The sequence below is a fragment of the Schistocerca gregaria genome, chromosome 4 (assembly GCF_023897955.1).
Source record: "Schistocerca gregaria isolate iqSchGreg1 chromosome 4, iqSchGreg1.2, whole genome shotgun sequence".
Lineage (NCBI taxonomy): Eukaryota > Metazoa > Arthropoda > Insecta > Orthoptera > Acrididae > Schistocerca > Schistocerca gregaria.
Window position 1 is genome coordinate 459,044,101 of NC_064923.1, and position 16,047 is coordinate 459,060,147.

At 40.7% G+C, this 16,047-nt stretch overlaps 1 protein-coding gene across 6 annotated transcripts in view; it reads right to left on the reverse strand.

Moving 5' to 3' along the window:
- The window catches only part of LOC126267009 (TP53-binding protein 1-like), a 287,951-nt gene that overhangs the window by 14,892 nt on the left and 257,012 nt on the right, over nucleotides 1–16,047 (reverse strand). For all 6 annotated transcript variants that reach the window (XM_049971777.1, XM_049971775.1, XM_049971780.1 and 3 more), the window contains 2 exons: nucleotides 15,158–15,381; nucleotides 9,594–9,834 (listed from right to left, as the gene is read on the reverse strand). In XM_049971777.1, the coding sequence (XP_049827734.1) occupies nucleotides 9,594–9,834; nucleotides 15,158–15,381 (465 nt within the window). The remainder of the gene's footprint in view (nucleotides 1–9,593; nucleotides 9,835–15,157; nucleotides 15,382–16,047) is intronic.

The window sequence follows — 16,047 nt, forward strand, 5'->3', positions numbered from 1 at the left end:
GAATCCATGGACCTGCGTGTCAGCAGGGGACTGTTCAAGCTGGTGGAGGTTCTGTAATGGTGTGAGACATGTGCAGCTGGAGTGATATGGACCCCTGATATCTCTAGATACAATTCCAACAGGTGACACATACGTAAGCATACTGTTTGATCACTTGCTTCCATTCATTTTCATTGTGCATTCCGACGGCCTTGGGCAATTCCAGCAAGGCAATTCGACACCCCACATGTCCAGAACTGCAACAGAGTGGCTCCAGAAACACTCTTCTGAGTTTAAACGCTTCCGCTGGCTACCGAAATTCCCAAACACGAACATTATTGAGCAAATCTGGGATGCCTTGCAACATGCTGTTCAGAAGACATCTCCACCCCCTTGTACTCTTACAGATTTATTGACAGCCCTGCAGGATTCCTGTGTCAATTCTCTCCAGCACTACTTCAGACATTAGTCGAATCCATGTCACATCATGTTGCGGTACTTCTGCATGCCTGCAGGGGCCTTACACGATATAAGGCTGCTGTACCAGTTTCTTTGGCTCTTCAGTGTACATGCAGTGTGGGATATTCATGATGGCCATTTTTAAACATGCTTCCTCATTTATCGATAATTTAATCGACCTATTCTTTTTAAAATATTATATTTACTACTACCCCTTGGCTCTACAGCCCTTGAAGTGCCTTGGCCTGCATCACAATATCCTGCCATTCTCTCCGGTCCATGGCTTTCTGTCTCCATCCTCTGACATCTAGCTTTTTCATGTCTTCTTCAATTCTGTCCACCCAGCTCTTTCTGAGATGTCCCTTCCGCCATCTGCCTCCAGCCTTGCCATCAAAAATCTTCTGATGTGTCTATCTTCCTCCATTCTGACCACATGTCCTGCCCATCGCATTTTCTTATTATAATGGTAGTGACAATGTTAAGTTCTTCAAAAAGCTGTTCTAATTCTGCATTTGTACAGGTGCACCAACCTTCTTGATTGTATATTGGGCCGTATAGTTTATGCAGAACCTTTCTCTCACAAATGCTAAGGATCCTTTTCTCATTTGCAGTCATGTCTTATAATTGTTTTGTAAATGAGGATTTTAGATTTTTGTGGTAGAAGTGAGCTCCTAAGCATGGGTACTGTGGTAAAGTAGCATTTGTTGCCTGCTGCCATTCTAGCTTTCACCTCACTGCTGATGTCATTTGTCTCTGTGATAGTTGATCAAAGGTACTTGAAGTCTGTCACACTTTTCAACTCCTTATCAGCAATCCTGAGATTTGGTGGGATTCGCTGGTTGATCATTGCCATATATTTAATCTTTATGACACTGACTACCAGGCCAAGTTCACTTGCACCTCTCAGCAGTTGTAGATGGGCATCAGCCAGCACAGCAGTGTTTCGTGTGAGTGCGAGTGTAAACTAGGTACTGCAGTGAACAATTAAAAATGGTTCCTTCTCTATTTACCTCTATCTGACATGACTTTTTTTTAGGCAAAGGTTGAACAGCAGTCACCCTGTCTCAGTCCCTTCTTCACTTCCACTTCTCTGGTGATTTTGCCCTGTATTTTTACTTTACGATTCGTTTCACTGAGGGTCATCATAGTAAGCTGGATGAGCTTCTTATATATTCCAGTCTCTTCCTTCACATTCCACAATGTCACTCTTGAGATACTACCATAGGCTTGTTTGAAATCAATGTAAAACTGATGTATGTTTATTTGATGTTCATAACATTTTTCTAGTAGTATGCGTAATGTGAATATTTGGTCAGCTGTTGGCCTATTTCTTCTAAAGCCCTTTCTGGTAGTCTCCAATTCTCTCTTTCACATAGGGAGTAAGACTCCTAAGCCTCCTAGTTAGGATCTTGGAGAACACTTTACATGTAGTATTTGGCAAGGATATATCTCAGTAATTCTGGCAGTTTAATTTATCTCCTTTTTTATGTATGGGGCACATAATAGCCATTTTCCACTCCACTGGCATGCTCTTCCCCTGCCAGATGTTCAGTATTACTTTATGTATTGCTTTCCACAATGCATTCCCACCATATTTGAGAAGTCCCACCTGGATCTGATCTTCTCCAGATGCCCTATTAATTTTTAAGGTCTTCATGGCTTGTATCACTTCCTCCAGTGTGGGTTCTGGTGTTAAGACCTCTGGCCCATCATAAGTTATTTCCACGATTTCATCTTGTTCTAATCCTTATACTTCTGGGTTCAGTAACTCTTGGGAAAATGCTGCCCATCTGTCAAGTATTTTATTACTTCTTTTCTAGTGCTCTTTTCTTCTTTCTGCAAACCCTCTTAGCTACACTGCACTTCTCATTATATTCATTCAGATTTGCTCTAGTTCTTCTCTGAAATAATTACATGTGCTATGTTAAGCTCCTCAGTTCTTTTCATACATTCTTCATCAGACCAATCTGCCTTCCTTTCCAGCAAGACAATTTGACACCCCACACATCCAGAATGACTACAGAGTGCCTTCAGACACACTCTTATGAGTTTAAACACTTTTCTGGCCACCGAGCTCCCCAGACATGAACATTGTTGAGCATATCTGGAATGTCTTGCAACATGCTGTTGTCGAATCCATGTCGTGTCGTCACATCTGCATGCTCATAGGGGCCCTGCATGATATAAGGCAGCTGTACCAGTTTCTTTGGCTCTTCTGTGTACATGCAGTATGGGATTTTCATGATGGCCACTTGTAAATGTGTTTTCTTGTTTATCGATAATTTAATCGACTTATTCTTTCTAAAGTATTATATTTATCATGAGTGAAAAGTTCCTGACAAGACGTAGAATCGTTAGGTCTGGGCTTTGATGTGAAGAGTGCTGTGATTTACTTTAGTGGCATGGGAACTGGGGAAATCAATGAGAATCTTCAGTGGTTTTGTAGGATATGTAGCAGAGACAGGAGGACAGTGGAAAAGGAGGTCTGGCAGCTGTCAAAGTGCACCAACCTATTAACCACCAGCAATATCTCCACTTCAACAGCTGCCAACCGGTCCATACCAAGGAGTCCCAACCATACAGCCTAGCCACTCATGGTCATCGCATCTGCAGTGATGAGTGGTCTCTCTCAAAATATATTGTGGGTCTCAGTGAGGCCTTCACAGACTGTAATTGTCCTCCCAAACATGTACAAAAACAAACCTCCCGTGCCTTATCTTTCCAGTCTCTCACCACCTCCCAAAGTCTCACCATCTGGTCAGAGAGGAGCATTCCTCTAGTAACTCAGTACCACCCAGGACTGAGCAACTGAATTACATTCTCCATCAGACTTTTGACTACCTCTTATCATACCCTGAAATGAGAAATGTCCTGACCACTATCCTTCCCATCCCTCCCACGATGGTATTACGCTGTCCACTGAACCTACACAGTATACTTGTCCATCTCTACACAACCCCTGCTCCCAACCCCTTACTTCATGGCTCATATTCTTGTATCTGAGCTAGAAGCAAGACCTGTCTCATACATCCTCCCACCACCACAACTCCATTCTGGTCACAATCATCACCTGTACCATCAAAGGCAGGGCTACCTGTGAAACGTCCGCCCCCGGTAGCTGAATGGTCAGCATGACGGATTGTCAATGCTCTGGGCCCAGGTTTGATTCCCACCTGTGTCGGGGAATTTTCTCTGCCCAGGGACTGGGTTGTCCTCATCATCATCCTATCATCCACATCGATTGCAGGTCGCCAAAGTGAAAGACTGGCACCTGGTCAACGGTCGGCCTGATGGGGAGGGCCTTGCCATACGATAAAATAAAACCTGTGCAACCAGTCATGTGGTCTACAAGGTAAGCTGCAACCACTGTTCTGCATTTTGTGTGGGCATGACAACCACCAAGCTGCCTGTCTGCATGAATGGCCACCGACAAACTGTGGCCAAGAAACAACTGAGCACGCTGCCCAACACGACATTCTTCATTTCAATGACAGCTTCACAGCCTGTGCCATGTGGATCCTTCCCACCAACACCAGTGTTCCTGAATTGCACAGGCGGGAACTCTCCTTGCAATATATACTGCGATCCTGTAACCTGACCTCAACTTTCGTTAGCCATTGACCTCATCCATCCAGCCCCTTTCCTGTTTCCTTTCCCACACTACACAGTCCTCTATGTCACCAATGCACTCAATCTTTTTACTTTTCTCCTTTTCCACAATCACCCCTCGCACCTCTCCCCTGCCCTCCGTCTAACCTCCCGGCTGCACCTAGCTGCCCGACCCCCTCTCCATCTCATCCCTGCATGCTTGCCAGCAGCGGTTCACCATCTTCCACCCCTACCCTGCTACCCCCCCCTCCCCCTCCAGCCACCTCCTACCCCCACCAAGTTGCCGCTCCCATCATGCACTACTAGTGCTGCTGCTGCTGCTCAAAGTGTGGCTTCAGCTGTCAGAGACTATAGTCATGTGTGTGTGAGTTGCATTTGCAAGTAGGATTCTCAGCCACTTATGTAATACCTCTTTGGAGCAGGGTGTTTTCCCCGATAGACTGAAATATACCATTGTAAAACCATTGCATAAAAAGGGGGATATGTTGGATGTCAACAACTATCGCCCAATATCTCTTCTGACAGCTCTATCAAAAATTTTTGAGAAAGTAATGTATTCAAGAGTAGCCTCCCATATATGTAAAAATAAAGTACTAACAAAATGTCAGTTTGGTTTTCAGAAAGGCTTTTCAACAGAAAATGCTATATACGCTTTCACTGATCAAATATTAATTGCTCTGAATAACCGGACATCACTCATTGCTATTTTGTGTGATCTCTCAAAGGCCTTTGACTGTGTAAATCATGGAATTCTTTTAGATAAGCTAATTCATTATGGTTTGAGGGGGGCAGTGCACAAATGGTTTAATTCATACTTAACTGGAAGAATGTAGAGAGTTGAAATAAGTGGTTCATGTAATGTTAATACAACAGCTGATTCCTCAGACTGGGGGGCTATCAAGCACGGGGTCCCACAAGGTTCGGTCCTAGATCCTTTACTGTTCTTGATATACATGAATGACTTACCATTCGATATTGATGAAGATGCAAAGTTAGTTCTTTTTGCTGATGATACAAGTATAGTAATAACATCCAAAAACCAAGAACTAAGTGATGTAATTGTAAATGATGTTTTTCACAAAATTATTAAGTGGTTCTCAGCAAACGGACTCTTTAAATTTTGATAAAACACAGTATATACAGTTCCGTACAGTAAATGGCACAACTCCAGTAACAAATATAGACTTTGAACAGAAGTCTGTAGCTAAGGTAGAATTTTCAAAATTTTTAGGTGTGTCCATGATGAGAGGTTAAACTGGAAGCAACACATTGATGGTCTGCTGAAACGTCTGAGTTCGCCTATGTATGCTATTAGGGTTATTGCAAATTTTGGTGATAAGAATCTCAGTAAATTAGCTTACTATGCCTACTTTCATTCACTGCTTTCGTATGGTATCATATTCTGGGGTAATTCATCGTTGAGTAGAAAAGTATTCATTGCTCAAAAACGTGTAATCAGAATAATTGCTGGAGCCCACCCACAGTCATCTTGCAGACATCTATTTAAGGATCTAGGGATCCTCACAGTAACCTCACAGTATATATATTCACTTATGAAATTTGTTGTTAATAACCCAGCCCAGTTCAAAAGTAATAGCAGTGTGCATAGCTATAACACCAGGAGAAAGGATGATCTTCACTATGCAGGGTTAAATCTGACTTTGGCACAGAAGGGGGTAAATTATGCTGCCACAAAAGTCTTTGGTCATCTACCAAACAGCATCAAAAGCCTGACAGATAGTTGACCAACATTTAAAAATAAATTAAAATAATTTCTAGATGACAACTCCTTCTACTCATTGGCTGAATTTTTAGATATAAATTAAGGGAGGGAAAAAAACTAACTTAAGCATTAGTGTCATGCAATATTTTGTGTAATGTAATATCTTGTACAGACATCTTTCATTAACCTGACACGTTCCACATCATTACGAAGTGTTGTATTCATGATCTATGGAACAAGTATTAATCTAATCTAATCTTTGTGTGTGTGTGTGTGTGTGTGTGTGTTTGTCACCTATTATCGACAAAGGCCTTGATGGCCGAAAGCTTATTTTGTAACAGCCTTTTTGTTGTGGCTATCTGTCATTCAGCATCTCAGCTATATGGTGAGTAGCAACTATTCTTTTCATAACATAATTAAATTCCATCCTGGATTTCCCATTGTTTTATTTTTACGATACATATCGATTCTTGTTTTTCTACATCCTCTCCTCACTATGCGTCAATGGGAATAAAAGGATGTCTAATCTAATCTCATGTTTTTAAAAGCGAAGAAATGTCCTTGGTCACTTTTATTTTCTTTTTCTTTCATGAGGATGTGAGGAGAGGATTACTTAAGAATTTTAGAAACAAAGACTTTATCACTGGAGAGAAGTGAGGACCTCAATGGTACATAAAACGTGTCAAGGCTATTACCAGTGCAGCACTGAAGCATCTTACAGCTAACTCTTCTTCAAATAATTTAATTATGATATGACAAACAATGTTCTAAAAAACTTTTTTCTATTTCTGAAAAAATACGTTGTGATCCTAGTTGTACTCGAATGCCCAATTCAAAACTGTTTCTAGTTTTTTTTCTGTCAGGGACAGTTTATGAGTAATCACAATTTTATTTCGCTTTTCTATTTCTGATATAGTGCAGCAAACATGAGGTGAAATTCGATAAACCAATTCACGTTTTTATGATCTGATAAGTTCATCATATTAATAGATGGTGAGATCTAACACACATCACAGTAATCTTTGTGTATACTCTTTGTAGTACTTATTTGACATGAGAAATTACAGAAAATTGACAAAAAAATGAGCCACTGTATTGTAATGCAGATCACTTTTTTCTCTTGTATTGTGAATCTTTCTTCTCTCGAATGATATTCCAGCAATAATCTGCTGACATAGAAGGTACCCACTTCCCTTCATAATGCCTTTCTATGGTAGAAATGTCTTTATGGAATCTTTTGCCATGTTCATCTGATACTTCATTACAAATCTCTGTGAAGTAGTCCAGATGAGAGTACATCATATGTACCTTCGAAGACATATTGCGCCCCAGATCTTGATATGCTTTGATCATGTCATTCACCATGGGTTTGTAGTTAGTAGCTCTTCCTTCTTCTGAGCAAGTTTTCTGACACCATCTTGAAACAGTCCCATGCTGTCTTTTCTTTGTCAGTTAAATGTGCTTCAAAATTTGCATGTTTCTGCAGTCTTTGATTTGTGGGCCCACACATACACCTTCCTTTATTTTTGTAGCTGAAAGACAAGGGAATCTGGTAGTTAGGTGTGCAAACCCACTGCCTGTTGGGTCCATGGCCTTTACAAACTGTTTCATTAGGCCAAGTATGATGTGAAGCGGTGGAAGTAATATATCTTCAGGAGCTATCAGACTTTCATGCTGTACATTCTTTTCGGCCACTTTCCATCTCTGCTTAGGCCATTTCTTTATTATGCAGTGAGAATTCCTGTCTAGACTGTCCCACTCGCAAAGAAAACAGCTTTTCGGCCACTTTCCATCTCTGCTTAGGCCGTTTCTTTTTTATGCAGTGAGAATTCCTGTCTAGACCGTCCCACTCGCAAATAAAACAGGCATACTTTGGGTAGTCTTGTTGCATTCCCAGTACCATCGCACTTACTTTGAAGTCTGCACATATTTTCCATTTGTATTCATTGTACTGTGTTGTCAAGTATTCATTGTATTGTAATGAATTCTTTGTACGAATTCATAATTCTCTTTGGTCAAGCTGGCAAAAGCTACTGTAACAGAGGGTATTTTATTTCTGTTATTGAGCAAAACACCCTTGAGACTTGTTTTCAACGAATCTATGAAAAGTCTCCATTCCTGTGAAATAAAGGTGAAGGTTCGGCACTTTCATTAGGCCAGCAATGTCATTGCAAAACTTCAATGCTCTGTCAGTTCCAAAATAGGAAATAAAGGCATGTTCTCTGTGCCTGAAAACATTGATTTTAGGATTTTTGTGGAGTAGATTATACTCTTATAGATTATAATCTTGAACCAAGCAACTGCATTTTTTGTTTACTTAGTCCTAGATCACGTACTAAACCATTTAAATCTGCTTGTGTTAGGAAATGTGGTAATGACTCACTTGTGCAGTGATATAAAGGATCATCATCTGTGATTTCTTCAGTATTACTTAATTCACTGTCATTCCGAATTTGATCTGGAGCTCTTGAAGGTACTGGAAATGACTGGTAATGACTCACTTGTGCAGTGATATAAAGGATCATCATCTGTGATTTCTTCAGTATTACTTAATTCACTGTCATTCCGAATTTGATCTGGAGCTCTTGAAGGTACTGGAAGGCTGTCAGAATGCTGTACTGGCATTCTTGCTGAAGGCAGATCTGGGTAAACAATGTGCCTCTTCGATTTTTTGTTTTTATAACACTGAATTTTTGTTAGACGGAAATAATAATCAGTGATGTGGTGCTTGGGCTCTCTCCACACCATATGCACAGCAAACAATGCCACATTCTCTTTACCTTTCCACCACTGAATTAGTTTGCAGTAACACGTAGCACATCAGATATGTGGTGCCCATTCTTTATCTTGGGCTCCTACCTCTACTCCAAAGTAATGATTATATTCTTTCTTTATGACTGTTGTAATTTTCTTCCTATTTCTGACAAAGGTGAACTTCCCACAGATATAGGAGAAGTTGTCTGGCCTATATCAATATCCAGACGTTGCATTTCTGAAAATTTAAAAATACCTCTTCACTAATACAACTGTACTACATTAATACTAGAGAACTAGAAAATGCTGATATGTAAAAACAAGCAGTCAATTTACTTTCAGCACCAGGCTAAATCAGTTTAAACACACGAACTCATTTGTTCAACTGTGCTCGGAAATATGACAGAGACGGTTACATGTCAGCCAAAACAACCACTCGTTAACACAGACACAAATTACGGCTAACACCACTGTTGTAAACTCGATGTACCTGCCACTGAGAAGGGTGAAAGTTTACTGCTGAGGCAGGGACCGGCTGTCACTGATCGAGTTAATGAGCTATTGCAGGTGGTCTTTATGACATAGGTGTGGTGAGGCATAACCCAATGATGTCTGATTCTTCAAACTGTTGAACAAGAAATTGTCCTGTTCCATCACTACTGGATGCGGCAACACACATGTATTTCTCTATAACGTCCCTGTGTTTGCCATGAAAATTATGCACACACACACACACACACACACACACACACACACACACACACACACACACACACACACACACAGAGAGAGAGAGAGAGAGAGAGAGAGAGAGAGAGAGAGAGATGTGTATAATAGAGGGAAACATTCCACAATATATATCCCTGACAACGATATTTTGTTGACATATTTGAATTTCCCATGGTAAACTGGTTTAGAAGCACACACTTTAATATCAGAAATAGAACCCTTGTTGAACAGTGTAATTGGTGCAGTATGCCAAAAAGACATTCCAAAAACAAAAAGCAGATTTCTACTTACAAAAATCTTGGTTCACACAATGACATTAAATTTATTATGATCTACTTACCATCATTAGGTGAGTAAGTGGTTGTCTTGGCCCCTAGATCATTAAGAACTTTTTGCCAAAAGGCAAGAAATTGTGGAGTTTCATGAACTAAGACTAGCTTTTTCCGGCTCAATAACTGTCGGGAACCACCTTTACGTGTCCTCTGAACTGCACCAAGATCAATACCATTTCCTACATAGCGTTCATCTAAAAGTGACCAGCCCAGTGGTAGGCCATAAGCATTTGGTGAACACATATCACCCTGAAACACAAGAATAGCTTACTATGCTTTAAATGCATTTTACAGGGAAATTACAAACAACTCAGTTTTCTGCAACTGGGAGATTGAAACTAAAGTCTTATGAAATGAAAAAAAACTTACATTATAAAGAACACTGTTTATTCATTTTTTTAACATTTTAAGGATATTGTGCAAAAAGCTATCTAAATATCAGTCTCCAAACCAACTCAGAATTTGTGGCAATGTTTTAGTGACTTGTAATTGCAAGTACTACTCTAATGTGAAATTAATCATAATGAAACAATAGTACAAGGAAGATTGACAATAACGAGACAAAAGTGATGCCACACGTGTGTTACGCCAACGTGTCTGTAAGCTCACCAGAGACAGAGGAATGAACATTCAATGAGATGCAGTAATTCTGGAACAGCTGCAGAACCCACATTTACAGATTTATGTGTCAGGGCAGGAATTTAGATTTGAGTCTAGCATTTCTCAAATTCAATCCAAAATTTAAGACTTGTATAATGTTACTTGCTGTATGGTAATAGAAAAACAATGAATGTGAGAAATTTGAAAGTAAGTTGAAGAATGGAGGGCAGAATAGTACATAGGAAATAGCAAAGTACATATATGACTGTATTACTGTTATTTCATTGTTGTTTCTTATCTATTATATTTATCTTATTAATTTCACAACTTCTTTGTTCAATTCAGTGCCTACCAGTTTTGTTTTCTGTGAGTCCTTTGTTTGCATACTACATAGTATTTCAATTTTTCTGTGCACCTCATTGCAATAGATGACTTCCTTATTGATGACAGTGCAAAAATATTGTGTATTTACACCTTACTGTTCAGTTTTCTCCTTTAATTCCATCTAATGAATTTGTCTTCATCCTAATTTTTTAAGACCTGCAGTGATTGCGTTACCTGCAGATTACCATAAATAATTTGGAGATGAAATCACATGTTGTACTCAATTTTGTCCCACTCTGCCAGCATTTAACAAGTGTCCATCTCTGTTCTCTGAATCAGTTTCATTAATCAGAAAATGCTACCTATTGTCCATCAGTGTTTGTTTGCTTATTCCTGATTTCAAGGCGCTGGAAGCCAACACACCAGCAGGCAGTGCTGCCAGTACAGTGTGCAGCAGACAATGAACCACTGAGACACAAAGGCTTACACTTGCTCCAGTGGTCCGTCACTAAACTAACAATGACTGCTGCTGCATGGTCTAGAATGTACAGCAGACAAGATGAGTGACACTTTTTGCTGTAGTTGCATCCTTCACCCAGTACCCACTGTTCAACAGTCATGCATCACTGTTGTAGCACAATTTCTCACTTGAACTCACATGATGATACAGACTTCCATGACATGCCTCTTCTTGGCCTATGCATACACCATCACTCAGAAATCTTAATTGCTTATTGTTATTCTTGAAGTTTTTCCAAATAAGTGAACATTCCATACATTTTTGGACATTTGGCTAGGACATAGTTACTTATCTGACCCCATTGTCTTTCCTGATGAGTTGAACTAATATAAATTCTCAGGTATTCATTCAAGTGAGCTCATTGCAAAGGGAAACATTTCACTGAAGATTACTATCATCACAATCATTACCATTGTGTTGAGATGGCATCAATTCCTACTTTTACATGTGGTTCTGGGTCATGGTCTACCTCTCACACTGTTACAGAATGGGTGGACAGGGGAGCCATTGCATCAAAAGATTTCAACAGGTATTACATTACACCCAGGAATCAGTGACCAGCACAATGGCTGAAAGGTTTTCTGACAAAATATCAAGTGATGAAATATTGGTATCCCAGCTCAGTCGTTATTTCAATGCTAATAATCTCTTAGATAAGAATAAATTCATCTTTGAGAACTAAAACTTATTTTTGTTTTCAACCAAATAAGTTTTTATACATCTTCAGTGCTCTAAAAGAAAAATAAAAGAAATAGTTGTTCGCATAACTGTATTAATACTCACATTGGCTACAAATAAATGGACACAGGCGACATAAAAAGAAGTGCTAATGCTGCATCATTCACTTGTAAGTTTCATGAATATTAAGTTAACTTAAAATTGCTAGTACTACACACTTTGGATCACAAAACAAAATATATATTGTTATGGAAATAAGTAACAGTGATGTGCTTATATATATAAAATAGAAAGAAACTTCCACATGGGAAAAATATATTAAAAACAAAGATCCCAAGACTTAACCAAGCGGGAAAGCGCCGGCAGACAGGCACATGAACAAAACACACAAACACACACACAAATTACTAGCTTTCGCAACCGATGGTTGCTTCTTCAGGAAGGAGAGGGAAAGACAAAAGGATGTGGGTTTTAAGGGAGAGGGTAAGGAGTCATTCCAATCCCGGGAGCGGAAAGACTTCCCTTAGGGGAAAAAAAGGACAGGTGTACACTCGCACACACACACACACACACATATCCATCTGCACATATTGGTATGTGCGGATGGATATGTGTGTGTGTGTGTGTGTGTGTGTGTGTGTGCGAGTGTACACCTGTCCTTTTTTTCCCCTAAGGGAAGTCTTTCCGCTCCCGGGATTGGAATGACTCCTTACCCTCTCCCTTAAAACCCGCATCCTTTCGTCTTTCCCTCTCCTTCCTGAAGAAGCAACCATCGGTTGCGAAAGCTAGTAATTCTGTGTGTGTTTGTGTGTTTTGTTCATGTGCCCGTCTGCCGGCGCTTTCCCGCTTGGTAAGTCTTGGAATCTTTGTTTTTAATTATATATATATATATATATATATATATATATATATATATATATATATACCAAGCGGGAAAGCGCCGGCAGACAGGCACATGAACAAAACACACAAACACAGAATTACGAGCTTTCGCAACTGGCAGTTGCTTCGTCAGGAAAGAGGGAAGGAGAGGGAAAAATGAAAGGATGTAGGTTTTAAGGGAGAGGGTAAGGAGTCATTCCAATCCCGGGAGCGGAAAGACTTCCCTTAGGGGAAAAAAAGGACAGGTGTACACTCGCGCACACACACACACACACACACACACACACACACACACACACACACATATCCATCAGCACATACACAGACACAAGCAGACACATTTAAAGGCAAAGAGTAAGGGCAGAGATGTCAGTCGAGGCGGAAGTACAGAGGCAAAGAAGTTGTTGAAAGACAGGTGAGGTATGAGCGGCGGCAACTTGAAATTAGCGGAGGTTGAGGCCTGGCGGATATCGAGAAGAGAGGATATACTGAAGGGCGAGTTCCCATCTCCGGAGTTTGGATAGGTTGGTGTTGGTGGGAAGTATCCAGATAACTCGGACGGTGTAACAGTGTGCCAAGATGTGCTGGCCGTGCACCAAGGCATGTTTAGCCACAGTGTGATCCTCATTACCAACAAACACTGTCCAACTGTGTCCATTCATGCGAATGGACAGTTTGTTGCTGGTCATTCCCACATAGAAAGCATCACAGTGCAGGCAGGTCAGTTGGTAAACCACGTGGGTGCTTTCACATGTGGCTCTCCCTTTGATCGTGTACACCTTCCGGGTTACAGGACTGGAGTAGGTGGTGGTGGGAGGGTGCATAGGACAGGTTTTACACCGGGGGCGGTTGCAAGGGTAGGAGCCAGAGGGTAGGGGAGGTGGTTTGGGGATTTCATAGGGATGAACCAAGAGGTTACGAAGGTTAGGTGGACGGCGGAAAGACACTCTTGGTGGAGTGGGGAGGATTTCATGAAGGATGGATCTCATTTCGGGGCAGGATTTTAGGAAGTCGTATCCCTGCTGGAGAGCCACATTCAAGGTCTGATCCAGTCCCGGGAAGTATCCTGTCACAAGTGGGGCACTTTTGGGGTTCTTCTGTGAGAGGTTCTGGGTTTGAGGGGATGAGGAAGTGGCTCTGGTTATCTGCTTCTGTACCAGGTTGGGAGGGTAGTTGCGGGATGCGAAAGCTGTTTTCAGGTTGTTGGTGTAATGGTCGAGGGATTCAGGACTGGAGCAGATTCGTTTGCCACGAAGGCCTAGGCTGTAGGGAAGGGACCGTTTGATATGGAATGGGTGGCAGCTGTCATAATGGAGGTACTGTTGCTTGTTGGTGGGTTTGATGTGGACGGATGTGTGCAGCTGGCCATTGGACAGATGGAGGTCAACGTCTAGGAAAGTGGCATGGGATTTGGAGTAGGACCAGGTGAATCTGATGGAACGAAATGAGTTGAGGTTGGAGAGGAAATTCTGGAGTTGTTGTTCACTGTGAGTCCAGATCATGAAGATGTCATCAATAAATCTGTACCAAAGTTTGGGTTGGCAGGCTTGGGTAACCAAGAAGGCTTCCTCTAAGCGACCCATAAATAGGTTGGCATACGAGGGGGCCATCCTGGTACCCATGGCTGTTCCCTTTAATTGTTGGTATGTCTGGCCTTCAAAAGTGAAGAAGTTGTGGGTCAGGATGAAGCTGGCTAAGGTGACGAGGAAAGAGGTTTTAGGTAGGGTGGCAGGTGATCGGCGTGAAAGGAAGTGCTCCATTGCAGCGAGGCCCTGGACGTGCGGGATATTTGTGTATAGGGAAGTGGCATCAATGGTTACAAGGATGGTTTCCGGGGGTAACAGACTGGGTACGGATTCCAGGTGTTCGAGAAAGTGGTTGGTGTCTTTGATGAAGGATGGGAGACTGCATGTAATGGGTTGAAGGTGTTGATCTACGTAGGCAGAGATACGTTCTGTGGGGGCTTGGTAACCAGCTACAATGGGGCGGCCAGGATGTTTGGTTTTCACAAACCCTCTCCCTTAAAACCCACATCCTTTCATTTTTCCCTCTCCTTCCCTCTTTCCTGACGAAGCAACTGCCAGTTGCGAAAGCTCGTAATTCTGTGTGTGTGTTTGTGTGTTTTGTTCATGTGCCTGTCTGCCGGCGCTTTCCCGCTTGGTAAGTCTTGGAATCTTTGTTTTTAATATATTTTTCCCATGTGGAAGTTTCTTTCTGTTTTATTTATTTATATATATATATATATATATATATATATATATATATATATATATATATATATATATATTGTGATACCTATTCTTTCTACAGGATAAACAGCATTGGTGGAGCATCACTTATTGCTAATATATTGTTCAACACTTTGTCTAATTTCAGTGTAGTTAGGGTTATTGTTTCTCAGTGCAATTTTCATAAATCTTAGTGAACCAGAAGATATGACTAATAGGCTACCACACACAGAAAAAGTATTCACACAAAAGCTTCTACATTCTTATGAGTATTTGTAATGAAAGTACACACATTTACTACATAAAAGAGGCAAAATTTCGGTATGCTTCCTGTCATTACCTTTGTTCTTTGGATGACAAATTCATGATTAATAATCTTCACTGCTTTGGCTAGGCAACATATATACTTTGCAGTTAGGCAAGGTCGATTAGCAATAAGAATAGTATCACGTAAGCGATCCTCAGGAACATCATCCAAGGACTCCAGCACAGTGCCACCTCCAGCTTCCAACTGCATTCTCAAGCGGTCTTTGACGAAACGATAACTGCTGAACTCTCGCTCACCTGTTTGACAATGTAAATAATTCAATCAGACAGAAGAAAACAAATTGGTACACTATCATAATTCTTAACTTCCATTTACAAATTGATAGCTTATGCAAGTAGCATAAGGAAACTTCATGTTCTATATAGTTATATATTAAAAGAAAAAGCCAGTCTCACATGTATTGAACAGTAAACCATACGAGAGACTGCAACCTATTGGAAAGAACTACATCTGGTTTGAAAACCACCACCAGTTTTAGAGTCAGAGCCAAAGTCATCCAGCAAAGAATTCAAGACTGTAACTATTGTACATGACATGCCAAAGTTGAGTGGTTGCTGTTACAAGGAAATAGTCACAAAACCTTGGTTATAAATCAACACTAAGTGGCTAATGACATATAAATATTATCATTTATTTACACATTTCTGTTTTTTATGCAAATATTTTGTATAAAATGTGTTGTAGATATAAGAAAAGGGGGGAGAAGTTGTAAGATGCCGATGCTAATTGTAGTCAGCAGTGCAGAAGCTCTACAGTGGTAAAGGGACAACTGCAGCAATGAAGTAGGCAATTAAACGATTCTCCAACAGCCATTGGCTACAATTTAACCACTGTTAAAAAGTACTAATAACACAGTTCATTTGTCGACATTTAAGTGTTTAGTATGGGCTTGTGGCACTTAT